The following is a 27,315-nucleotide window of genomic DNA, read 5'->3' on the forward strand; positions in this document are numbered from 1 at the left end:
TAAGCTGCCCGCAGCCTCTGCAGCACCGGTTCGATCCCTGGCAACCTGCGAGGGTCCCACATGGCGCTCAGACCTCTCCTGGCGCCCGCTGCTCCCCTCAGCAGTATACTTCGTCAGTCTGTCTGTTCTGTTCCCCACTCTGGCTCTGGTGAATTCTCTCACCCTCCCGTTCTTCTGACTGTACCCCAGTGCTTGCATAAACAAATAAATAAATCTTTAAAAAAAAAAAAAGTAGAGAACTATAAAATAAATAAATAAATAAATAAATAAATAGAGAAATAAATAGAGAAATAGATAAAATGTTAAATTTCTGCTCCGTATAAAACAGTATCAAAAGGATGAGGAGAAAAGTCACAGACTGGGAGAAAATATTCACAGGGCACATAGTTGATAAACAATTGTTCTCCAAAATATATTTTAAAAACCCTTAGAACTCAAAACATAGAAAAATAACCTGATCAAAAGTTGGGCCAATGAACAGCTATCCCATGCAGATGGTGTCCACATATAAAGATGCTCCGTGTGACATGTCATCAGGGAAGGGTCAATTGAAATAAGACACTAGAATAGCTCAAATCTGGAATACTTACACCACCAAAGATTGGTCAGGGACAGTATCTTCCGATAGGACAGTGTTGGAAGGAGAGGAGCTGTGTTTGGCATCCTCATGAATACATTCTCTCTGCCCATTTCTTCAGCCTGTGGCTTTACTACCTGATTGCCTTTTTGAGATCGACAATCGTAAAGTAATTATAAGAAATAAGAACTACAAAATTTCAAGAAAAAAACAGCACAAGGGAAAATCTTTGTGATCCTGAATTAGGCAAAGATGTCTATGATTCACATCAAAATACAATCCCCGCTGGCTACAGAGATACCCACATGGCATAGCAGACCTCTCTTGTCTCGCCCACGGCGCCCCTCAGCAGTGTATTTCATCAGTCTGCCTGTTCTGTTCCCCGCTCTGTCTCTGGTGAATCCTCTCACCCCCCTGCACATCTGGCCTGTACCCTGGCTCTTGTATAAGTAAAATAAATCTTTAAAAAAAAGAATGAGCAAAATATATGAAGAGATCTCTCATCACGGAATACATATGAACGGTAAAAAGCACATGAAAAGATGTCTGAGATCATTAGCAATTAGGAACGCGCATAATAAATGTACAAAGGATACCACTACATATCTTCTAAAATGGCAAAAATTAGAAACCAAGAAAAGATAATCCTAAGTGCTGGTATTGTTCCAGGAGCATCCCAAGCAACTAGACCATCCATACAGTGCAGCCAGGGACTGGACAGTCACTTAGGAAGTGATGTTGTTTCCTACAATGTTAAATAAACACACATCTATCAGGATCCAGCAATCCCACTCTAAGGTATTTACCCAAGGGAAATAATAGCTATTGATATGCTCAAAAATTTGTACATAAATGTTTATAGTAACTCTATTTAGAAATACACAAAACTGGCAACAAACCAAATATCCTTCACCTGGTGAACAGATAAATAAACTGAGGTCTAGCCATACAATGGAATTCTCAATGAAATAAAAAGGTGTAAACTACTGATACAAACAATGGCCTGGGCAAATCTCAGAATGCATTGTGCTAGCTGGCTGATAAGATCTGAAGGCTTCACACAGCAAGGATACCATTTTTTCCTGGAAAGGCAAAACTATAAGTAAAGAAAAGACATCTATGGCTGCCGCAGGCTGAGGCTGGGAGGAAAAGATAATACGAAAAGGCATGAGGGCATTTTCTGGAGTGATGGAAACTTCCTAAATCTCGATTGCACAGGTGGTACTACTACTATATGTATTTGTCATAATTCACAACATGCTAATTTTTAAAATAGAAAAAATGTGGTAATTAAATGAAAAGGCAAGCCACAGACTGGGAGGAGATATTCCAAACTACCTATTTGAATAAAAAGCTTGTATCCAGAAACATAACATTTACAACAGAGGGGGAAGAAAAGACAATCTGACTTTAAAAAAAGTAAAAGATTTGAACAGACAGTATAGCAATAAGATATACAGATGAGGGTCTCCCTGGTGACGCAGGTGGTTGAGCAACACACTGTAAAGCTGTCCACAGCCTCTGCAGCACGGGTTTGATCCCGGCGGGCCAGCGAGAATCCCACATGGCGAAGCAGACCTCTCCTGTCTCGCCTGCTGCTCCCCTCAGCAGTGTATTTCGTCAGTCTGCCTGTTCTGCTCCCCACTCTATCTCTGGTGAATCCTTTCACCCTCCTATGCATCTGGCCTGTACCCCTGTTCTTGTATAAATAAATAAATCTTAAAAAAAAAAAAGATATACAGATGAAATATAACCACATATTTGTTTAATGTATTCTTAATACTTTCATCATTAAGGAAACGTAAATCAAAACATGACACTTCCATATATTAACAAAAAAAAAAAGAAAGAAAGAAAACACAGGCCCATACAAATCCTTGTACGGAATTTTTTTTTTTAAAGATTTATTTATTCATTTATTTGTTTATTTATACAAGCACTGGGTACACTCAGAAGCGCGGGAGGGTGAGAGAATTCACCAGAGCCAGAGCGGGGAGCAGAGCGGGCAGAGGACTGAAGTACACTGCTAAGGGAAGCAGCGGTTGGCAGGAGAGGTCTGCGCGCCATGTGGGACCCTCCTCCAGCGACCGGGGAGCAGCCAGGGAGCAGCTGGGGATCGAACCGGCGCTGCAGAGGCCATGCACAGCTTCGTAGCCCAGCGCTCAACTGCTGCACCACCGGGGAGGCCCATATGGAATATTTTTAACAGCTGTGTTTCCATAGATGGAGACAACTCAATTATCCACTAACTTCTGAAAGGATAAACAGACACTCTCCATACTATGGAATACTACTCAGCAATAACAATGAACAAACTACTGCCACACACATAAACTTGGGTCAACCCCAAAGCTATAAACTAAGTGAAAGAAGTAAGACATACAAATCATAAAAGACTATGTACTGAAAGATTAAATTTAAATGAAAATCTAGAAAATGCAAAGCTCTGTTGTTAGAAAGCAGATCAATGACTGCCAGATGCTAAGGGTTGGAGGAGGAGAGGATCACTAAGGACAGTGCAGGCACATTCTGGGAAGAGGTAAAATTTCTCTATCATGGCTCTGGTGGTGGTTCCATGACTATAGACACTGGTCAAAACTTACTCAATTGTACCCTTAAAATCTGTCATGTATTTATGCTCAATAAAGCTTATTTTCACAAAAAGACTAAATCAATTTAAAACCCACAAATCCGAAGAAGGAGCATAAACAAGCAAAGACTACGAACAATTCACAGAAGAGGAAAGTAAAATGGCCATTAAACATATGAAAAGGTTTTCAATTTCAGCAGTGATCATCACAATGCAAATTAAAACCACAAACACATGCCATTTAACAGTCTTCCAAATGGCAAATATTTAGGTTTGATAATAAATTATTAAGAATAGGCAAAGGATTTGGAGCTATGTCTCCGTAAACTGGTACAATCCACCTAAAGACCATTTTGACAAGATCAAATAACTAGTATTATCTAGAAATTTCACTTGCAGGTATTTTCCCCAGAAAATTTCTCACTAAGTGCACAAGAAGACACATACATAAACATTACATGAACTATCATTTGTAATAGCAAATAAGTAGAAGGAACTCATATCTACCAATGGGAGAATGAATAAATAATGGGAATATTATATATGCACACACTGTGATTCCACAGCAGTGAAACTGAATAAAGTACTGTAGCAAGTGCACAGATCTCAAAAACAGATTGTTTTAAACCGTGAAACAACATGATGATGTTGTCATTTATATCTTAAAACACAAAAATACTGAGTATAGATTATGAATACAAACATGTAATATATACAGCTACTTCTTCGGTCACTACAAAAACCCTGAAGTAGCTGTATGTATTACATGTTTGTGTCCATGATCTATAAATCCTGGTCATTACTCACTTGGACACTTACTGCCATGCAGTGGGTGACACCTAATCTGATTCCATCTTCGTCCTTCTGCAAATTCCAAATCCCTCCTTTCTGTTCTCTGGCACTTTGATCAGCAAAAGCTCTAATATCCTTAAACTTTCCGCTGAGTGTTCCCGTCTTTTCTCTAACTGAAGCCTGGCTCTCCACTGAGGACGCCCCTGTGGTCTTCTCCAGGGGTGACTGTTTTCTCTCCTACAACGTTCATACCCCCAGACCAAGAGGCAGGAAAGCTGTCCAAGCTGATCCTCATCTGCCTTTTCAGGATCGCTGTTCCAATCTCTTTCACTACATTGCTTTCTTTCCCTAAGAAACTGCTTTAGACTGTACCACCTGCCAACATTATGACTGCACATATAGACCCCAGGTTATTCCCCTTATTTCAGAAAAACACTATCTCTAATAGTATCCCCAAATAATTATCAGTGATTTTAATATCTACACACAATATTCCTAAAACTCTGACCTCTCCTACTCCATTCCTTGACCTCTCCTACTCCAATAACCCTCTCTTCCTACTGCGACTTCCCACTTCCATTGTCACAACCTGTATCAATAACAGTATCCCTGCTGCAAGTTTATTTACAAATCTTCTACTCGCCAATCATCACTCCTGGCTCCAACATCTTCTTTACGCCATCATGATCCTATCAACCTTTGATCTATTGATCCTATCAACCTTTCAATTGTGGCAATCAGTCCCTATTTTTTTTTAAAGATTTATTTATTTATTTATTCGTTTATACAAGCACTGGGTACAGTCAGAAGCACTGGAGGGTGAGAGAATTCACCAAAGCCAGAGCAGGGAACAGAACAGGCAGACTGACGAAGTACACTGCTGAGAGGAGGAGTGGGTGGCAGGAGAGGTCTGCGTGCCATGTGGGACCCTCGCCTGGCGGCTGGGGATCGAACTGGCGCTGCAGAGGCTGCAGGCAGCTTCACAACCCAGCACTCAACCGCTATGCCACCGGGGAGGCCCTCAGTCCCTATTCTTTCTTGCCTCCTAACCAAACAACCTGTAGCTAGAAGAAAAAAATAACATTCTCCTTTCTACCTGGCTTACTTTAAATCTATTACCACTAACTTCAAGGAGTTATTCATCCTGTCCAATAATCCTGTATTTCCCTAATCTATTTCCTAAAAACTGTTCCATGCCTTCTTTTCTTAAATCAACCTCTGTGCTAGACGTCTGTCCTCCTTCTGTGTCTTCCCTGCTCTGCACCTCCTCCCCATACCATGACCTCAATCTCTGAACAGCTGTGACCGCAGGTCCACCACCAGACACAGGCCACAAATTCACAGCCACGAGGAGACAGTCTCCCATGACTTTTATAACAGTTCCTCTCTGCTCCCACTAGCTAGCAGACTATCTTCGTAGTCTATTTCCTTTCATAAATAATTCTATAATAACATAGTAGTTTTGCTTCCCTGATTGAACCCACAATTTTCGGTTTAGGGAGTAATGAAAGGAAAACAGGACTTTGAGGATAGGAATGAGTAGTTGCTTAGTTGACCTGATAAAAGGCATTAATTATCATTTCCAGTGGTAAATGGACACTGGCAATTCATGGCATGCAGTGACAAAATACTTAAATTATCCTTTATAGACAAGTATAACCAAGGACCTGTAGAAGGTATGGCTTTAGGTAACCAAGCACTTGCTGCTATAGAACATTTCAGTAAAAATGAGTTGTATCTGGACTAGTTTGTTACAGCAAAGTGCACTGGAGAACTTGGTAAAGAAAATAAACTCACAAGTGAAGATCCAGGGTGAGGAACTAGTAATCCCCAAAATGCCTTAGTAGAAAGTCTTAAGTCATATGGACACAAGGCTGAGAGTTCTGAAAAGCATATCCTGTAGATGGTTGAATTAAATGCAAATTCAATTTAGATTCTTGCAGGTTATCTTATGTTAAAGTTGGGGTCCTGATTGAGAAGGAGCAGGGCCCTGAAAACTGGAATGGGAGAAAATGGGAGAGTCTGCTGAAGCTGAGTTGTGAACACCTAAACTCCTCCACATCTCCTTTGCAAGTGAAAGCAGTCCTACCTCCCTAGCTGAGGGTATTAATCGCCAGCTGACTGAAAATGTGGCATCCAGAAACAGCGGCCTTACAGGGGGACTGCTGATATTCCCAAAGACCTACTCCTGAAACCTGTCATTATCTAGACATATCATCAGACTCAAACCCCAGAATATCTTGGGCACCAGGCACAGAGCATGACCTGTGATGATATGCAATATATATCAAAAGAACTTCAAGATTTTGTCAATTTATGCTAACAGAAAGCTGGAAAATCTATATTCCAGAGTCCCCTTCCCTACATGGCTATGACTTAGAGCTGGATGAAAGAGAAATATGTGCCACATTTGGAAGACAGCAGTACGGCAGCAGTGGTTATGCTCTGAAAGTCGGGGTGGTCTATGGTAATGAGAACCAGATGCAGAGGTGCTGGCGGCTTCAGCGGGTCCACACTCTGCTTTCTCCCTGCCCCATGTGCTCTTCTGCACTCTGCACCAGGCTCTTCTGCTCAACTGCTGCCCTGCTGACCAACAGCAAGTCCAGGGCTACCAGAAACTTGACCAGGAACGTAGGGACGTCGTAGCGATGTCCACACACTTCTACACTAGTGCATCCTTGCAGTGAATGTCACACCGGAAACTGGATATTAACAATTTTTATGACTGCATGATAGATCTGTGGGTGAACAGCTCTATATGACACATTTTCACGTGTTCTTTAATGAGTATTTATAAACTTTATGAAGACAAGTAATTTTAAACTTTCGAAGCAACCTTCCTTAATTTAGAACACACTAGGTACCTCCAGGAAAATCAGAAAAAGTAGCCTTCTCAGCCTGAAAGAATTAGAAAAAGAAAAAGAAAAAGACTTACATCATTAGATTGAAACAATCGAGTCATTGCAAAGAAGGCTTCTGTGGCTTCTGTAGTTCCAAAGTGTTCACCCTAAATAAAATTGAAAACAATTTCTTAAAGTCACCTTAATGATTTTTTCTTTATTTTTGCAAAAAAATTTTAGCACTCTCTGTAAACATTTTGTCTCTTCATTATTTTTCTGACTTTTAATTTATAAAATGGCATAGCTATTTAGCTGTCTCTTATTTTAAATAAGTTAAAATCACACACCAAGCTACAACAGGTCTAGAATGTCCTCTACCCCACAGCTTCTCGGCCTTTTGGCTAAGATCAAGTGTAGAATGTTCTCTAGCCTTTTAGCATAAACTATTTTAATTTCCCTGAAGAACTGTGATTTACAAGAAGGTAGAAAATAATAGCAAGTGATCAGAATATTATTGCTATGCTGACTAATATAGAGATCATACCTTATACATTTCCATAGCCCAGTGCCCAGCACAAAGCATGCCATGTCACAGGAATGTAATAAACATCTAACTGTAAAGAATTAATCATTAGGGGGGCCTCCCTGCTGGCGCAAGGGGTTAAGCATCACATTATGGAGCAATCCACAGCCTCTGCAGCACGAGTTCGATCCCCGGCCGGCCAGAGAGAAACCCAATTGGTGAGGCAGACCTCTCCTGTCTCACCCGCTGCTCCCCTCAGCAGTGTGTTTCAGTCATTCTGCCTGTTCTGCTCCCCACAATGTCTCTGGTGAGTCCTCTCACTGCCCCAGCATCTCTGACCTGTGCCCCAGCAATTGTATGCATAAATGGATAGATCTTTAAAAAAACAATAATTATTAGGAATCTTAAAAAAAAAAAATAGCAAAAAAGGGACCAAGCAAAAAGGGCAGGAACCACATTAGTCACATAAAGTAAGGCTTAAAGGGCTGCTAGGAGATCTCAAAATACTGGCTCACGTCCCTAAAAACCATGCTTTGGACCAGAATTTTAATATGCTTAACAAATCAATCTGCAGAACTTGCCAAAATGCAGATTCTGATTCAGTGGTTCTGGGAGGAAGCCTGGGGACATTATGCAATTCTCACCAGTTCTTAGTGATGTGAATGCTACTAATCTGGTAACCATGTTTTTTTGATTAGCAATGTATTAGGTAACCCGTTTCACTAATATCTAAACACCGCAAATATTCCTAACAGGCTACTTGGAACATTACCATTTTTTTAATAATTTCTTCATTAAAAGCAACCTTATATATCAATCACTTTTCAGAGACTCAGATTTCACATAGAATATAGCTGGTCTTCAATCTATTTGTCATGAGGATAAAAAGATTTTTCAGTCACTTTAATCAGAGTATCCAATTTGTTAATCAGCAAGAGATTTTGCTCTTTCACAAATATTTACTGAATACATAGAAGTCCATATACTTTTCAGTCATACTGATAAACGTAGTCCTCATTCTTTGACTCGAAATCCAGAAAACACAGCTATATCAAGTCTGGTGGGAATCTTAAAAAGCATTTTTCCACAAAGCTCTACCAAATGGTAGGAAAGATAAAACTAAGGTTCCCAAACATGTTTATGTAGCTGACTATGTTTATTTATCAGACTGTGCTGGTAATTTCCTTATCAAGATAATGAAATACATCAGCATGAGTTGCCCATCACCGAGGTGTTGCCCAATATACTCCACACCAACTTCAATTTCTATAAACTCTACTCATATAATGGATTTAGTCAATTTGACACAGTGGGTGCTATGAAAAGTTGAATCAAACTAACTTTGCCATAAATGTTTCTAATATGCTGCCACAAAAGGATATCATGTTGTGAACTGACATATCTCTTTTACAAGTAAGCACTTGTTGCTCAGTCTCTAGTTGCAAACTACAAAAGTCTGTAAATCTCTGGATGATGTGCTCAGTTATGAAACATAGTAAAAAGCAAATATCCCGGAAAAATTCAAACTGTAAACCACAGTTTTCTTAGCACCATCTATAAACCAGGTGGTGTGCATGTGTGTGTTTGATTGCATGTGAATCTAAAATACAAAATCACATTTCTAAGGCCTGAAACATTTCATAAGATTTTGTAGTCTGAAGCAAAACAAAAACTCCACAAGATAAAATTAGCAAACAGAATTTATGTTCCCTTAGGACAAATAGCTTTGTTGGGTTTGTCTGCTATATATCCAGCACCTACAATATAGCAGGTGTGTAAGAAATATTTACTGAATGGCCGAATGAAAGCAATTCCTGAATGCTGACTATGTGTCCAACGCTGTAAGCTTCACATGCATTATCTCATTTAATAATTACAACTTTATAAAACAGGTGTATAATCCTGTTTATACAAAAGGACAAAAAGGCACAAAACAATAACGGCCAGAATCGTTATCATCAGTAATAGTAGAGTAGGGATAATAAATATAAAACTTAAATATCAAAATCAAGGCTGCACACTTATATTGTTCATTCCCCTACACAGGCACCAAAAGGGTAAAATAATATCTATCTGGAATTTATCGAAGACTTTATATTTTTGGAAGGACATAAAGACCTTTGAACAAATCTATGAACATATAACTAATACTTCTTAAATTCAAATCAGTGCTGAGCATCTCCTATGTGCTTAGCTGGTTTAGTACTCAGGAATGAAAACAAAGTACATGTCATGGTCCATGTCCTCAAGAAGTTTTACATATCATTGTGTTAATCAAACATAGTAGCTTTTAAAATTAAGTGAACTAAAAATATAATTGTATTTTCCAGGAAGTACTTCGCTGAATGTTATGTCTGTCTTATCCAGGATATATAATCTGAGGAAAATCAAAACAATTTACCTGGTTCAGTAAGTAAAGAATCTTTGTAAGAATATGCAAACATCTTCTCGGGTTGATGGGTGTTTCATTGAATAAACGAGCCTATGGAAACAAAAGACACTGTTCTACATAATGTTTAAGTATTTTCTACCTTGTCTAACATAGATTATGGAAAACTGACTTTAATCTATAAAGTATCCAAAGAGTGTTAGCAACTTATAGTTTCAACTTAATATGGTATATAAATTAATAGATGTGGCCGTGATTTCCTAATCTATACTCTAACTCATTTGCTTATGCCTACCTTGTCTAACATAGATTACGGAAAATTGACTTTAATATATAAAATAATTTTCATAAAATAAATATGAAAATTACTTAATCAAAATATCCAAATAGTGTTAGCAACTTAGAGTTTCAACTTCAACTTCATGGGCTTTATCTGTTAAGCATCACAATATTCATCTACATCACTGGAATACAAGAAGCTTAATATCTATAACTGTCTTCAATAGCCTTGTACTATACACCTCTCTTGGCATTTTATTTAAAATTTTCAACGTGACCGAGCCTGTGCATTTTTGCATTTCTGTGAACTCTAGACTCTCCTATAAGTAACCCCTCTTCCTTTCCCCTCAAGCCTATGATTTCTGAACTCAGTTCCATTCCTTAATTCTTACTTTGGACCACATCATCTCAGGGGCTCTCTGCCTACCTTCTAAAATGGAAGAGAGAACACAATATACTTCCAAGCCATACCTCCTGTAAGACAGCGCTCTTCTCCAGATGCCGAAAGGGATTGGAGCCACTACCTACATTATAAAACAAAAAATGTCCTTTAAAGTAGAGGCCTACACAAATTTATTGACTTGGCACAGAAGGGTACTGAATGCTGGGCAAATCCTAAGTGAGGGAACCCCTTGGCTATCACAGTGATAATCATCACTAAAATCCCTGTCAGTTGAACCAAACCATTTTGATTCTGGCACCAGCGCTGTCAGAGTCTAAGACCCTGTAAGATCCTGGACTTCAGTTTTGCAGGAACCCGGTCCTAAATGAGTGTCTTCGTCCCCTGCCCCCCTTTACATGTTACAAGCATCATCTGTCGTGTCCACAGAACGAAGAATAAGACGATCATGGCAGGGCCTTTTGGATTTCCATAAAGGCAATCACTACCTGATGTGTTTCTAACATTTCCTAAGAGGCAGAAACTCACAACTTAGCAGAGAATCACCAAGCTGGGAGGCGCCGTGGAGGTTCGCTAAGCCAACCCCCTACCACACCTTGTGAGAGCAGCGATGAAACATGGAGAAATTTTGTTTTAAGGTCTCTTGGCATCGTCTCCACCTGCTCTGGACCAAAGCTGGGTGTCAGCCGGGCACGCGCTGTCGGATGCCCGAGGGTTAACCGAGCTAGGGCCCTGCAAGGGGCGGGCTCGGGCCCCGGGAACCGGCCAGAGCCCAGGCCCCCCCGGGCAGACCCCGGGGCTCCTACACGCGCTGTCCCGGCGCCCCCGACCCGCTCTGGGCCTAGCGCGCCCGGCGCCCCCGCCTCGCCGCGCGCCCCCGCCCTCCGCCACCTGCCGCGGGCGCGCCTCCTGCGCGGGCAGCCCACCCCGGCGAGCCCGGCGGGGGCTGCTGAGGGGCCGCGCCGCCAGCGGGTGGGGAGGGGGAGGGGGCGGGGGCGGGGGCGGGGCGGGGCGGGGCGGGGGCGGGGCCGGCCCGAGGCGGCGCGCGGGCGCGCGCGACCCGAGGGGCGGCTCGGCCCGGGGGGAGGGGCCAGGGGCCGGCCCCGGCAGGCGCGGGGCGGAGGGAGGGGCGGGCCGCAGCGCCGGCCCCGGGCACACCGGCGCCCACGCCCCCGGGCCCGCAGTCCCCGAAGCAGGTGGCGGCGGGCGGGAGGGGGCCCCGCGGCTGAGGGTGGGCGTCAGAAGCCCCGCGCGTACCAGACTCCTCGTCCTTCTTGTCGAATTTTTTAATCATCTTGGACGACTTCCCAGCGCCCAGACCCACCGCAACCGTCCCAGGCGCCGCGGCCGGCGAGCGGAAGAGGCGGCAGGAAGGCCGGCCCCGCGCCCCGGCGCCGGTTGGGCCGCCGCCCCGTCACTCGGGGGGAAGGCCCGCCCTCCCGGCCGCGGCGGCCGCCCCGGCCCCCCGGGGGCGCGGCCACGCCCCCCGCTCCTCCCCCGGCGGCTCGGACGCGGGGCGGGCGGGGCGCCCCGGAGCTGCGGGCCGACCCTGCGACCCCGGGTCCCCGCCGCGGTCGGCCCGGCCGCCCCCCACCCCCCGCCCGCCCCCGACCGGCACCCACGCCCGGGGCAGGCACAATGTGGCTTTATTTGGCTGGCGCGCCCCGGAGGCGACTGCGGCGGGGCCCTCAGGCCCTGGAGACCGAGGCGGAGGCCTGAAGGGTGTCCTCAAAGGCAGTGGCTTTCCTCACGCTCCACTGCGGGGCCCGGCCGTGGCGGAAGGCGCTCTCCCCGGGCGCCGGCCTGGTGGGGGCCTCTTCCTGCAGCGAGGAGAGAGTTAGGGGTTCCCACCCCTTGGGGGCCGGCTTGTCACTCTCCGTCCTCCTGGAAACTGACAGAAACAGGGCACGTTGGTGACTGAATCCCAGAGGGTCTAGAGAGACAGTGTGAGGCCTAAAGACCTACTTGGAGGTGTAACAGGGTGGTCCAGGGGGCCAGAAAACTGACCTGAGGGTAGATTTTGGAGCCCCGGCCCCCATTCCCAAACTGCTTTGTAATTTTGGATTCCTTCCCTTTGTCAAAAGCCAAACTCTTGAAACTTACTGGCAGTTTAGAGCTATGTCTATAGCAACCTCCTCTTTCACGTGATTCCACCTGTAACATGTTGACACTCGTGTAACTTACAAGGAAAAGGCTGTTCACTTGTATGTTCCCTTCCTTTCAGCCTTTTCCTAAAGTGTATGATGGTGTCCAGTTCTCTTGTCTGAGTGTAACTGTTAAGGGAAATGATGTCCTGAGCTAATTCCACACAGGCTTTGTGGACTCCACCCCGACTCCAGACCAAAGCCATCAAGACACTGGGAACTCCAAATCCCATCACCACCAAAGGGAAGGTGGCTGGGACCTGAGGGTGGAGTTAAGCAGCCAGGTTGGGTATAAAACCAGACACGTGGGTCTTAGGGGGCCTCTTTTGGCTCTCCGCTAGCTCCGGCTCTCTGGCAGCTCTCAGAGTGCCATTGGGTTTCCAGGTCGGTGGGTCAGGTAGGACACATTTAAGACTTTATTTCCCTATTTTCTCCCTGAGTTATACATTTTCTCATTTCCCCTTCCCTTGTAAATAAACCTTTTATGAACCTTTTGTGTGTGCCTGCAGTGGAGTATTCATAAGTTCCTTTTAAGCGCACAGGTGAGGACCCACAGCCAGGGAACCCGTTTTATATCGGGGCTGCCCTGTTACATAACGAAGAAACTGTTTTCTGTCCTCACTTTATCCAGATTCCCTCAGCCTGTTCTTTGGAAGCTGCCATTGTGGAATCTTCTTACTTCCGTCCCTCCCCACTTCTTGGCTGTGTGAGGCCATGTAAGTCTCCCTAGAATCTGTTTCCTTTGCCCTACTGCTGTCACCTTAGCTCAGGTGCTAATATTTGTCTCCTAACCAGCCTTCATGAGCCCCCTCCAAACCAATCTCCATGTAATCTTTCTTATTTCGATGCCCTGTAAACAGGGCAAAGGAGGGTTGGCTAGCAATCTCTTTTGCCTGAAATGATGATGGAGGAAAAGAAAAAAACTGAAAAGGAGGTGAAGACCAGAAACCTGGCTCACAAGGAGGTGGGGGTAGAAGAGATTAGCATAACCATCCCCACAGTTGGGGAAACTAGTATCCTGAGGCGTGGACACCTAGATTACAAAGCATTAACATCCAAGCAGGTCTCTGACTGCTGTCTAGAGGACCGGCCCAAGGGTAAAGATATGGAGATTGAGCCCAACAGACCCCAAAGGTAAAGATATGGAGATTGAGCCCATTGTAGAATCTCCGGTCCCTTTCAGATTCCATATAGTTATACAAAATTAGCAACCAACTGACGACTCACAAGGAGTGACCCCTCCCAAACAGAAGAAGACTATATCAGTTCAGTCTCTGCAGAGGCTCCGGCAGCACTCCGTCTGCCCACCTGTGGCTATGAAGTTACCTCTTTTCACCAACTCTTTCCCTCTGCAGGGCAATAGCCTTCCTGCCTGCCTGTGACTGGTCAAGGCTACCCGCCTGCAACCACGCAGGCCTCTCTTAGCAAACCTGTCCCTTCTGGGGCAGCTCTTCCTGCCTGCTTGTATGTAAGCAAGTGTACTTTACTTTTTTGTCCCTTTTCCTAATAAATATGCCTTTTAAATATAACGACCATCTCTGTCTCGTGGACAAACTCGCTGCTTGCCGCTGAAAGGGAAGCTCTGGTGAAATCTTTCCCAGGTGAACCCAGTGAAAGGTCCTTGCAGGAGGCCTGAATGCAAAAGCCTGCCAGGAAGCCCACCTGGGGGGCAGGAATGCGGATACCTGCCTGGAGGACTCAGACAATGAGCCTCCTCCCTCCCCCTACGAAGTCTCTTCAGACAAAGAACCTCTACCTGCCCCACGAACCCAACTTCCCACCTGACCCCTCCTTACCCTATAAAACCCTGCTTCCCCCTGACAACGTGCGCGGCTTCACTGACCCCCACCTTGGGTGTGTGAGGTCCGCCCGGGGTGCAATAAACTTTCCCTGCCAGAAATGTAGCCTGGCTCTCCTTTTCTTTACCGAGCCGAACCTTTCACCCAAGGACCCCCAAGCCAAACCCACAGACTCCAAAAGGACAACAATGACATTGTTTCAAGTTCACTGCAGATCCTATCTTTGTTTAGGAAAAGCCCATAACACGCCCTTTAGATACATTGGTAAAAGTAAGTATCCACTGATTCTTCTTGTCTGGAAACTGTAAATTCACCATGAATTTAATGACTGTTGCTGACTAAGATATTAAGTGTTCTGTTTAAAAAAATGTGCCTTGGGTGTATCCTTAACAGGTATTAACCTTGAAATATTAGGGAAGTTCTAATTGACACTGAATTCTAGGGAAAGTCTTTCCCCCTATATGGATTTAAATTGACCTGTTGATACCCTATGTATGGCATCACTAAAGATTTAACTCTGACTTTATTATTAACTATTATATTTGTTTTATCTGGCTTGCGAAGATCAAACTTCATTTTCAGGTGGAGTTTACCTTGAAGGGAATGGAAGTTCCTACTTATTTATTCTGGAGCTGTAAATAAACAGGCTTTGGAGAAGGAAAAGATCCTCTTCCCCTTCTTTGGGTTAAGGATATTGGAAACCTAGGTAGTGAGCATGTTGGTAATGTTAGGGGGAAAAGGCTGTCCTAAAGCTAATTCCATACAGGCTTTGTGGACTCCACCCCCAGCCCAGGCCAAAGCCAAAGACACTGGGAACTCCAAATCCCATCACCACCAAAGGAAAGGTGGCTGGGACCTGAGGGTGGGGTTAAGCAGCCAGGTGTGGTATAAAGCCTGACACTGGGCTTGGAGGGGATCCCCCATTTTGACTCTCCACCAGCTCACAGCTTCCGGCCAGCTCGGAGAGTGACTTTGGGCTTCCAGGTCTGCGGATCAGGTAGGACACATTAAAGACTTTATTTCCCTATTTTCTCCCTGAGTTGTACATTTTCCTTATTTCCTTGTCCCTTGTAAATAAACCTTTTATTAACCTTTTGTGTGTGCTGTAGTGGAGTATTCATAAGTCCCTTGTAAGCACGCGGGTGAGGACCCACAGCCAGGCAACCCGTTCAATATCGGGGCTGCCCTATAACAGCTAGTCAAAAGATTTCCAAGAATGCGCGAAATTCTGGGGGCCTGCTGGGAAGCTTGTAGAAACCAAGGCTGGGTTTGAAGTTGAGCCTTAAAAGGAGCCCTTTTTAAGGCAAGATAAAGTGCTCACTGCTGTTCTTGAGCCTTTCTCCACAACTATGAAGTTTTAACATCAGCACTTGATTTTAGCTGGATACAGGAGTTCAGAGAGGCAGTAGGTGGGTGTGAGGAGGGTACACTGTGAGCTCACACCTTGGGAACTGGTGTTTCGATTGAGGATGGCTGGCAAAGGTATGAAGCAATCACTAGGCTGGACTTGTAGAACTGGTAAGTATACTTTGGGAAGATTCAGAAATTGCTTGGCTATAAAAATCCCATAGGAAAAATGAACCTTATCTTGAGACCATAAACTGGTCTGGGGACCAAATCATTCATAATTCTAATTCACAAATGTGTATTCAGTGATCTGAAATCTTTCAGTGGGTCCCAACTGCCTGCAGGATGAAAGCCCTTTTTTATGTAATACATAAGACCTGTTGTGACCTGGCCCATCTGCCTCAAACACTGAAAATGCTATTATTTTTGCTCAAAAGTGTCCAACATAAGTTTTTAAAAATGATAATTTTTGAGAAGCATCCCACTGTGCCCTCTTCCATACAACCTTATCCCAAATCCCTTCTACATCATGTCCTGCCTCCCCCCCAAAGAGACTTTGTGACTTCTGACATACATAGACTTTGGTCCTTCTAGAACAGTTTTCCTCAAGGTGTGATATGCCTACCATTGGGTTGTTTTAGGTGATATATGAATATTAAAAATATATATATTAATTTGATTAAATGTCAGAAAAAACAATTAGTATATCAAACCCTTGATACCAAGGAAATAGTATTTAGGACAAGATCAAAGGAAAAGATTAAGTAAACAGTAGGGCAAATAAGACATTGATATGGCAAAAATGATTAAAATGGTAAGTGATATTATTTGGGGAAAACACTGCTAGAACTTTCTTGAAATTTTAGGATTTAAACAGGACTAAAAGTTCAGTACTGCTTGGGCCTCCATGGGTGTTAAGCTTTTATGCTATAAGGAAGACTCATCTCCAGAACAACCATGGGAGATGCCAAGTTGCCCTTGTCTCTCCTCCCCATAGTTTGTCCCTCCTGCCTGCATATCAGTCCTACCCGCCACTGCTGTGCAAGAGAAGTGCTTACCATCTTTCCTCATGTCTCTCTTGAAGACTGGAGCAAAGTTGAGGTGAGGGTACATTTTTTTCTGTTTCCTCAAAGCGTAGAGCTTAGAGTACTTCCCTTCACTCCTGAAATCTTTGCTAGTGGAAAACCTTAACAAAGAAAGTTCATTAAGTAGATCGTAGGACAGGGCTTTAATGGAACTAATCAGAAGTCAGTTACATCTCAGATCTCGGGGAAGAGGAGATAATGCTTGAGGGTACAAAGTGTACACTGGTACAAAGTGGGAGTATTACTCAATGGCCAGGGATGCTTCTAGAACCTAGCATTGCACACCTTTGAAGGAATGCCAGAATCTCCTCTCCAATCTCCGAAACAGAGGCTCTTGCTATAGCTAACATCCAATAAAAATCCATAGCACACTACTCCTATAACACAGTCCTTAACACACTCTAAGAGAAAAAAGTATATGGCTGGTTCCATAAAGCATGGATTTTTGGGTACTTCTCTTGAAAGTCAATGTCAGTGAAAACCCACAGTTTTGCATTACTGTTTTTCTTTTGGGAGTAAATAAGGTTGAGGTCACGTAGGGAAGCCGTTTCTTACTATACAGTGGTATACATTCCCTACAACCAAAGAGTGTTTGTTAAATCATTGAAAAGAGATGGCAACATGAATAAGGAAAAGGTAGGAAGAAAAAATAGTACAAGAGCCAGGACTTCACCTATACCATTGTTCCTGTTTGGATGTAGAATCCTCCTGCAGTGTCACAAGGAAGACAGGTTTAAGCCCAGCCTTTAACCTTTTTTTATGGGGCATCAGAGGTAGGCAGAAATTCTTGATGGGATGATGATAATTTTCCTGTAGCAGAAGGAAGAAGAGCAAGTGAGGGAGTACACTGAATCCCTAGGGACTTGAAGGTTGGCCTACGCTCTAAAGACCCAAAATTGATGCAGCAAAGCCCATCAAAGAGTAGGGACTCAAAAATCAAAAGAAGAGGAAACTATTCATTCCCTGCATGGCTATTTGCCACTTCATTGTCAGATGTCTTGTCCAAACCTCGGTTACTTTCCTAGGTGGTTGAATTTGTCCATTGGCCCACTGAAGTGAATGGCAGGGGAATTTACCCAATTTTGAGAAGAATTCAGAGAATTGCTGAGAGAACCAAACATTTGAAAATAAATTGGGAAATGGATCCACGGGATGCTACCTTCCTTTCTTGGAGATAGCTGTCTCATCCATTTTCCATTTCCTGCCTGCAGTAAGATGTCCACAGAATGGTATGTTTTGTGAGGTAATAATTTCATCATGACTAAGGCCATGGAATCCAAGACTTTCAGAAAGGATCTTAAAGGTCATCCAGCTTACCATTCATCTGACACTCGTATCCCTCCACAATACCACAGTATCACTCCCAAATGGTCAATTTCCCTACACTGAGAAACCCAGACCTATTTCATCTTTGTCAGTTAAATGGCTTATCTCCCGGTAGCTTCGACAGTGCAAACAGAGCAAATCTATGCCTCTTCCACAGAGTGCTTTAAAACTTGAAGAAATCCATCATGACCCTGCTTAGCTCACTCTCCATTCCAGGCTCAACATTTTGAGTTGTTCTTCACATGACATAGCTTTGGGTTCCTTATTCTGATTAATCTCAGTCGGCACTCATTTGAGAAAATTACAATTTATACTCTTCCTAACATGGTAATCTGAAATGACAAAAACATGCTAGCCGGATCAACTGTAGCATACAGCCCGTCATCCCATTAAAGTCTCTATTAAATGCCATTACTTTTGCTGAGAGCAAAGTTCCCTTAGCACACTATCTACAATCATCACACACACCTATCATGCCCCATTCCCTTATCCTGCTTCGTTGTGGACTTATCACACTATACATTATCTATGTGACCTGGAACACTTGCTTCTTTATGGTCTACTTCACTAGAATTCAACTTCATCCAGGCAAAGACTTAACGTTGTCATTGATATATTCCTACCACTCATAACAGTGCCTGACCTGTAATATTGGTAAATATTAGCAGACAATAATTAGCAGACAATAAATCTTGGTAAAATGAAAGAAAGAATAAATGAAGGACCAGATGAATTTACATGCTAAGCTTTTTCTCTCAGAATTTCAAAACCTCTTTTTAAAATGCTTGCTGCAAAATCATGCCTTTCTAATCCTACGGCATTCTCTGTAATCTCTTCCAGTTTTGAGGAGTAGGAACCCATTTGAGTTTCCTCAACAAACAGGTTTTACCATAAGAACATATGTGCCTAGGGGCTAAGACACAGCAATCTGGCCACAAAAACTGCAGAACCCTTAGTAGAACAAGACCTCATAACAGGAAGACAGGAATGGAAAAGTTCTGTGAGTTCCAAGACAGCATGAGCTAAGGACCATCACTGCATGAGAGGGTGTATCTTGTCCAGGATTATCTTTAACATGTCTCTCCTTTCTTCCCCTCAGGGTCCCTCTCTCTCTACCACATTCACTCTTTAGCTCTACTCTGCAACTTTTTTCTGCTTTCCTATAATTCCAGCCCTCCCTTACTCTACTTCTATGGTCCCTACACTACCTCGTTCCTCAAGGTTTGCTTTCTCTATGGAACCTCTGTTTCCCTTTAGCTTTCATTCCCACTGCACAATCATTTCCAATTCAGATACCTGGAAAGATGAACCTGATTTGCTTACGGATCTGGGGTGTTGGTAGATTAGTCGGTTTTAGCTTAAGTTTTAACATGGTTTGGGGGTTCCAATCTACAGCACAGCTCACTATTTTGCTACACCGGACCTGGCAACCTCTGGACCCAGAGGAGTAGAGGATTGAGTGTAGACTCTTTTAGGGCATCCTTCTCTTTACAAACTCCGGCAGGGTCCATTTCATTTAGAAGAACTCTGAGGATAGCAATCACTGCAATAGAGGCCTCCCTGGTGATGCAAAGGGTTAAGTCGCAGCACTAGGAAGCTATCTGCAGCCGCTGCAGCACAGCTTTGATCCCCGGCCAGGGAGCTACCCACATTGTGCAGCAGACTCTCCTGTCTCACCTGCTGCTCCCCTCAGCAGTGTATTTCAGTAGATCTGCCTGTTCTATTCTTCACTCTGTCTCTGGTGAATCCTCTCACCCCCTGCACCTCTGGCCTATACTGCAGCTCTTATATGCATAAATAAATCAATCTTTAAAAAAAATCACTGCAATAGACATACCTGATCCATTCTACAACTTTCCTGGTACAAAAAAACAATCACTGCATAGACATGCCTGGTCATAGCAAAAGAATGGTGCTTTTGCATAAGATCTTAAGCCCAGAAAAGATGGTCACATTTATCTACCAAGAAAAGGAGGGGAAGCATTATGAATATTAAAAAGCATCCTAGTCCCATACAATTACCATACAATAGCCCCATACAATTATGTGGAGCCAGTCTTTGACACTCAGAGTCTTAACTCTATTGATAACTTTGGCTAGTACCACATATTGCACATGAATATGGTCAGGTCCTCCCTGATATGAAGATTCACAAAGTGCCAGCTGTTAGAAGGAAGCTCTTCTTGTACCAAGGTTGCTTGATAGTTTTGTATGTCCCCTGCTACCTTGAGCAGAACAATCAATCTTGGCATGGCATTCACCCCCCACTCAGTATATATTGTCCACTACCATACCAGTTTATATTACCCACTATCCACTGCCACTGGTACAACAGTGCCCTTCAAAGGGCACAAATTCAGAGACAAACTCAGAGAAATTAAGAGATCATGGACAATGAATTAGGTAACTAGCTCCTTTGTTGTACACCATTGGATATCAGCATTTTATTTCCCATTTAGAGAGGAATCTTGTACTGCCATCCACCTAGTAACTAAGGAAATAATAATTCCAAGTTCACATTTTATTCTAAGCGTTTCTCTTGGGTAGTTCTACTTCCAGCATCAAATTTCTATCATCATTAGATTCTCTTGTTTATACTTCCACTTACTTAATTTCTTCTTGTTATATGAAGCCCTCTCTCAAGGCTGTCAAGATCTTTTTTAGATCCTGATTTCCTAAATTTCTCTTAAATTGATTTTCTTCAAGTCCTCTGCAGTTCAATTCTTTAGTACCTCTCACTTGACTTGGGTGGTGATGTCAGAACTAATGCTTCTGATTTTTGTCACTGATTTTCTGTCGCTTCTGATTTTCTTTCCTTCCACTTATCGCTCAAATTCCAAAACGGTGTTTTCTAAAATGCAAATTTGATCACATCCTCTTATCGTCTGCCATTTATTCCTGTACATCTCTCTGGATGGGCTCCACTTTCTCATATCCTCATGCCTTTGTCCTTCCCTCTGATTAGAATAGTCACCTTTTCTTTCATCAGGGGTGACCTCTCCTGTAAAGCCCCCCTAACTATTCCCTCTCCCCCAACAGAGATACTGTTCTCTACTGTATATTATTTCTGCATCTTGTATGTTCTTTTATCATTCATATATCCCGATATCATTCCTTTCATATATCTCATTTCTTGCTCTCTTAGATTCCAAGTTCCTTCAAGATAGAAACCGCCCTATAATCATCTTTATATTTTAGTTCTCATCTTAGTTTGTATAAAGTACTGTTCATAGAATTGAATTAAAATTAGTGTATAATAGAGCCCCAAATGTATAGCTATTGTGATAATAAATTCTCTGCCCTTTCCTTCTCTTGACATTGAAAAACAATGGGTATAAAGCAAAACCCTTTATTCTTTTCTCATTGAGATATTCATTTCTGTTCCTGAGTCCTCATTTCCTGATTTATTCTTTACTGATTTACATTCAACTAGAAAGCCAGTGGCTACTTTACTCATTGTTAATTACAAACTAGATATCTCTGGCCAAAAAGGGAAGAAAATTCTGGTGAAGATCCTTTTTTTCTCCATGCAATGACATTCCATGATCCAGGTTTGGATAGCTGATTCTAGAAATTTCCCAGGATCTCCAGATTCTGTATTGTGAAGCATATGGCCAAGATTAAGAGAGAGAAGATTGGCTTCTGGATACCCTTTTCCATGTGTGGTTAGCTCCCTTCTCCCAGCTAACTCCTCATTCTTTAGGGCCCCTTTCTTAGGGTGCCAGGGAGCTACCCCATGCTCCCCCCCACCCCGCCCCAGGTGCCATTACCTTGAGCAGTAACTCCTGGGGAAAGTAGCTGGGTGTGATGTCCCTTCCTTGTTGGTCAAATGGGGAGGGAGGTGGGTTGTTGGTCAAAATCAGTAAAGTCTTATCCCGATCAAAATCTGACACTTTTAACATGAAGCTTTTGATTTTCTGATTTTGAATCAGGAATCTCTGCAGTGCTGTGGGCTTCAACGGTTCATAGTAGTGGCTCTGAGCAGACAGAGAAGTTTCCAGAGACAAAGGGATTAGATCAAGAGAAGACTTAACAAATCAGTTGGCTAATCTTTTGCCTATATAGGGTATGGACAGAGGCTGGTCAGGGCTGGACAAATCTGCTCTGAGATTTGTTTCACAGAAAATGCTCAATTCTCTGCCCTGTCCTTCCTCTCAGAGTGTTCCTCACCAATAGACTAGGGGGTTAGAGAAGTAAGCTGAAAAGGTTAACACAATAAAAGCAACAAAATGACTGGATTCTTCTGGAAAAGTGTAACATAATGTCCATCATAGAGCGGCAAACAGAAGCTTCCATGTTAACCCTAAAATGTTCTCTCCACTCCTTCCTCTGAGGCTGAGGGAAGAAAATGCCAGAGGCCCAGTCTCCTTGCTAGAAGAGCATTGAGGGGGCCAATACCATCTTCCCACCCACCAAGGTTTCTCCACAGGCACAACCAGATTACCATACAATAAGCACAATGTTCAAAAGGAAATAGTCACAAAAGACAGTCACCTGAGAGGTGACAGGAAAGAGGCAGTCCAACTACTTTTGCTTTTCTGTCAATAAAGGAAGGCAGAGAATTTGCGAGAGAAGGAACAGAATACTTGTAGATTATGTTTTCTCAACTTAAAAACTGGTATCAGCTGCAGGGACACCATATTACCAGTTCTCCCTCCTCCCCCTGACCCTGGTCCCAGCACTGCCTCCAGCATTGTGTCCCAGGGAGCTCTGCCCCCATCCTAGGAACAGGCACAGTACCAGAAGCTGGTGGCAATAGGTGGCATCTGGGATACACTGCAGTCGGTCTCATCCCTGCTGCTGAAAAGAACAGGATTGGGGGGAATATTTTTTTCTACCTACCAAATTTGGGTGGATTGTGTAATTCTGCAGGTTCTTTAGAACAAATTTTGATTGCCCAACTGCATCAATAATCTAGAGACAATAATCAAAATTAGTCTTTCAAGTTGCATCTTTCCTAGACAATATTCATTCCTTATCTCCCCTGAATCTCACTAAAAACTGGTCTTTAATCTAAATGAAGTGAGGACCAACCGCCCAGCAGGGAGAGCTAGGTTTTGCAACATCCCACAGGGGAGCTTGCACAGAGAAATGTGGACCAGCTTAGGAAGCAGGTAAGGCTGTTAGGAGGTAAAGGAGACAAAGACAGCGTGAAAGTTCAAATGGGAACACTTCACTGGGGTCACACGTCTTCTGCCTTTTCCATTTCTAAAGGAGTGAATGAGATCAAGTGACACTCACCCTGGAGGACAGCTTTTAAGGAAAAAGAAGTACCGAAACGGGCAATAACCTAAGGGTCATGCGTGGCAAGAGAATTGGGAATTGCTTCCAACTGAGCTGGGAGTGGACAGGGTCACAAGTGTGGGGAGAAACATGGCTGCATCTTACATCTTTTGGTATATTTGCAGCATATGATTCTTCCAGAAATGTTGCCAAAAAAGAAAAAAAAACTGAATTTTTGGTAACATTCTAACACTTTGCATCTTTCTGCTGGTAGCAGTGCCAGTAACTGGTGGATTATCTGGGTGTCAAGTGTGTCGGCAGAGTTCTTGGGCTCTTCTATTGCCTTTTCCTTTTGTTGCCCCAGCTCTAAGCAGGCCCTAGGTTACTGAAGGATGAATCAAAGGGGTGAGAACACAAGGAAATGTAAGCTCTGATGACTTCCTTTGGATGTGGCATAATCAGAAATCAGAAAAAGGGGAGGGGAGCACAATCCTGTATTTGGATTAGCATTTCTAAAAATGGCACTGCCCCCAAGGAGGTGATATAGTTAAATGGGGCATAAAGAAGAGGGTGAAGACAACTAGAAGGTGAAGGGAGAAAAGAGAAGTTGTAAGAAATGGACAAAACTATGACTTGAGGGCTGCTGTTATTATCCTCTAGGAAGAAAATGCCCAGAGTTGGGGTGGGTGGCGGTGGGGGAGACCAGGAGGAGGACCAGTAGCAGCCCACCATACATTCCTTCACGGAAAGTAAAATGAAACATGGGGCAAATCCAAAGACAGAATAATTTAATTTGTAATACTTTTTGGAAAACTGAAGTTCCTTTGTTCAATACAAAAATACATCATGAGAAAGCTGTCTCACAGGTATGACATATATATTTAGTATCACAGAAATCTAGGAAAATTTTATTTAGGAGAGAGATGGGAAGATTTTTCTTTTTCGGGTTTTTAAAAATAAATTTTAGGAGGAAAAGCTCTAGGGAAATGTTTTACCTCCTGGATTTTTCCAGGGTATTGTATCTCTGTTACAATTTAATCTCCAGCAGTTGGCAAAGCTAATTAAGAGTGTCCAAATTGGAATATGTTTTTAGTTTTGTTATGTTGGGTTGCATTCCCTCTGGCCGATAAAATACAAGTTGACCTGGGAAATCCACTTGAATATGATAAACCTAGGGAAATAGGTCTGCTGCAAGACATAGTCAAAAAATCTAGGTAAGTCAGGGTATTTATGCATCCCCTTACATCCTAAGATAGGTTTCTGATCCCCAGATTTCAAATCCTTACTGTTGTTGTGTCACTGCCTCTTATCTTCTCTATGTCTCTATTTCCCTTTCAAAACTTAGCTAAATTAATCTTGTACTCTAATAAATATTGACGGTTTTTGTTCTTCAATAGAAAGTTGGTGAGGCGCTGTTCATAAAAGCCATCTAAACAATTCCGAAAAAGATGACAAATGAACATTTGCTTACTTCATCATTGTCAACAACTGGGCTAGAAGTTCCTGGAGTTTTTGACTTTTCATAATGAATCCTGAAAAAGAGGCAGAGCATCCAATTATATCTTCTCATTCAGAGTCTCCCACTCCTCGTTCTCAATCTCCCTCAACAATGTTTGGAAGCCTCACTTAAAAAAACCCAATTTAGGAGACACTAATTGAAAATGCAAGGGAGTAAAGAATAGAATTTATCATCTACATGAATCCCGGAGAAAAGCAAAACCTCAGTTTGAAGAGTTCAGCAAGTAGAACCTCTTGGAGATGTGATGCAATCGATGAGTTGATTTCTTCTAAGGTAGGGGTTTTATAACACTCAAGAAGTGCTCAAGTAGCCCACTTTAGGAAATTCTTTTGGGCAGTTGAACCTTCATTATCCCTTTAAAGACCACCTAAATATTTTGAGTGCCCACCTGCCTACTCTTCTCCAAATGGAAATAGCACTCATGATTAGACAATGATTCCATGAGAAGGAATATAGTTAGTAGAACTTCACAACTATATTTCTAACTTTAATGATCATTCTGGGTATCACTGTCTCCCTCGTTTTCCTTAACACATGTAAATTTCTCTTCCTAAAGACAGGATAGTAAAAATTATCATGGATAGCAAATAGTTTTATACTCTACTTTTATTTACTCTCCCAAGATACCAGTTCCCTTTGGGGGAAAAAAGGGGAGAAAGTGTAGAAAATGTAATATTTAGTAATAAAGTATTTTTGGTTCCTTGATTGGTGCTCATCAGTAAGGTCAGGTGAATGATGAGACAGTCTGATTCTTCCTTGGAAATTGGTCCACCTGGGGGTTAAACTAACTCAAGTAAGATCCTACAATTACCTCAACTAGACCTCCCTCTTTTAAAAATGGGGGTGATAGTGTAAGGACTAAAATAAGAAATGTAGAAGTAACCAGACAATATCATTGGTAGGTCAACTGGCTATATAGCATGGCACAAATAATCTCCATTCCAAGATCAAATCCCATGCCAGTATGGCTATTATCCATCTATTGCTGGCTACCAGCTACACCATTGAATAAGGCTAGAGGTCTTAAAAAATAGCCCGAAGGGGACAAATCAAAATAAATTCATCCCCATGTAACATCTTAAAGTTGGTACCATTTTGATATGTTCTATTCCATTATCTAATAATAATATAGTCCTTATTGTGGCACTTTTCTGAAAGGCAGCACAGGATTTAAATTTAAGGCATAGAACTCAATGAAAAAATACCTTTTTTTCAGCCCAGCAGTGCCCACCTTGGACTGCTGGTGCTTTTCTTTTGGCGAAAAGTATTCTTACTGCTACATGAACCACAGATCCAAATATGGTTTTTGATCTGAGGACAGTGAGTCAATTAAAACATTTTTAATGAGGGTCTACTCTGTGACCAGAACTGTCCAAAGCATTATGGGCTACAAACTAAGTTCATATAAGATGGTATTTATGACATAGTTGGGCAAGCAAGACTACTCACTTGAGATGTGTCTGTCGGCGCATTGCTATTCACTATTAAGCATCCAACCTGAGGCAAATATTCACCCAGAGGCCACGTTCTGTGCCTCTAAACTGTCCACATTCCTCAGGGGTTCAATTCACTCCAAACATTCTTTTCTTAGCACACGTTGTGTGCCCAGCCCCGTTCCTGATCCTGTATGAGAAACAAGAGAAGACTGATGAGAAGGTGCTATTGTGAATGCAATAAATGCACAAGACATGATGACCTCTCCCCTCAAAAACCTAGTTTAGTTGGTAAATAGGGGGAGTGACTGTTAAATTAAACAATATGTCAAATTCATGTTCATATGTTAGGTGAATGACTTCATCTCTCTCTTTTTTTTAATTTTCCTGGATTTTTTTAAAAGACTTATTTTTTTATTTATACAAGAACCGAGGCACAGATCAGAGGCATGGGAGGGTGAGAGAATTCACCAGAGACAGAGTGGGGAGCAGAACAGGCAGACGGACCGAAGACATTGCTGAGGAGAGCAGTGGGTGAGACAGGAGAGGTCAGCCACGCCATGTGGGAATCTCCCTGGCCATCCAGGAATCGAACCAGCGCTGCAGAGGATGTGGACAGCTTCACAGCACGGCGCTCAGCCTGCTGCGCCACTGGGGAGACCCACTTCATCTCTTGATGCCTCAATTTTCTCATTTATTAAAAAAAAAAATGATTTAAAGGCGACATACTACTTCATGATATTGGTGAGATTTACCTTCATAAAGACCTGCAATAAAATTAACCCACTTGTCAGTCATGGCAGAAAGTTGGAGAAGCAGCTGTCTTTCAATTTACCTTCCCTCTCAATATCATCATGTTCACCCATAGAGTCAATCTGAGAAACTGGGAAATCAATGAAGAGAGGAGTGCAGGGAGTTGCTACACATTTTTATATAGGCAATTAAAAATGGAAAACAAAAGATGATGTAGAATCCATTAGAGATGAGAGATGTCAGTGAGACTTGGAGGTATGTTTCCTGAGGATATGGAACTTAGCTGGTTCTTACAG

General features: G+C 42.8%; 2 protein-coding genes across 3 annotated transcripts in view; both read right to left on the reverse strand.

Moving 5' to 3' along the window:
- Positions 1-11,714, reverse strand: part of COPG2 (COPI coat complex subunit gamma 2) — a gene marked incomplete at both ends in the record, with an annotated part of 91,551 nt that extends 79,837 nt beyond the window's left edge. Inside the window, 4 exons of one of the 2 annotated variants that reach the window (XM_084229600.1) lie at positions 6,895-6,966; positions 9,724-9,804; positions 10,462-10,514; positions 11,648-11,714. In XM_084229600.1, the coding sequence (XP_084085726.1) occupies positions 6,895-6,966; positions 9,724-9,804; positions 10,462-10,514; positions 11,648-11,684 (243 nt within the window). The remainder of the gene's footprint in view (positions 1-6,894; positions 6,967-9,723; positions 9,805-10,461; positions 10,515-11,647) is intronic. The other variant, XM_084229599.1, reaches the window with a different exon arrangement.
- Positions 11,715-12,078: 364 nt separating this feature from the next.
- Positions 12,079-27,315, reverse strand: part of TSGA13 (testis specific 13) — a gene marked incomplete at both ends in the record, with an annotated part of 42,798 nt that continues 27,561 nt past the window's right edge. The window contains 6 exons of the mRNA XM_084230644.1: positions 12,079-12,281; positions 16,739-16,866; positions 17,439-17,575; positions 21,862-22,068; positions 22,934-23,005; positions 24,786-24,846. Of these exons, the coding sequence (XP_084086770.1) occupies positions 12,079-12,281; positions 16,739-16,866; positions 17,439-17,575; positions 21,862-22,068; positions 22,934-23,005; positions 24,786-24,846 (808 nt within the window). The remainder of the gene's footprint in view (positions 12,282-16,738; positions 16,867-17,438; positions 17,576-21,861; positions 22,069-22,933; positions 23,006-24,785; positions 24,847-27,315) is intronic.

The sequence above is a fragment of the Talpa europaea genome, assembly GCF_964194135.1.
Source record: "Talpa europaea genome assembly, chromosome: 3".
NCBI lineage: Eukaryota > Metazoa > Chordata > Mammalia > Eulipotyphla > Talpidae > Talpa > Talpa europaea.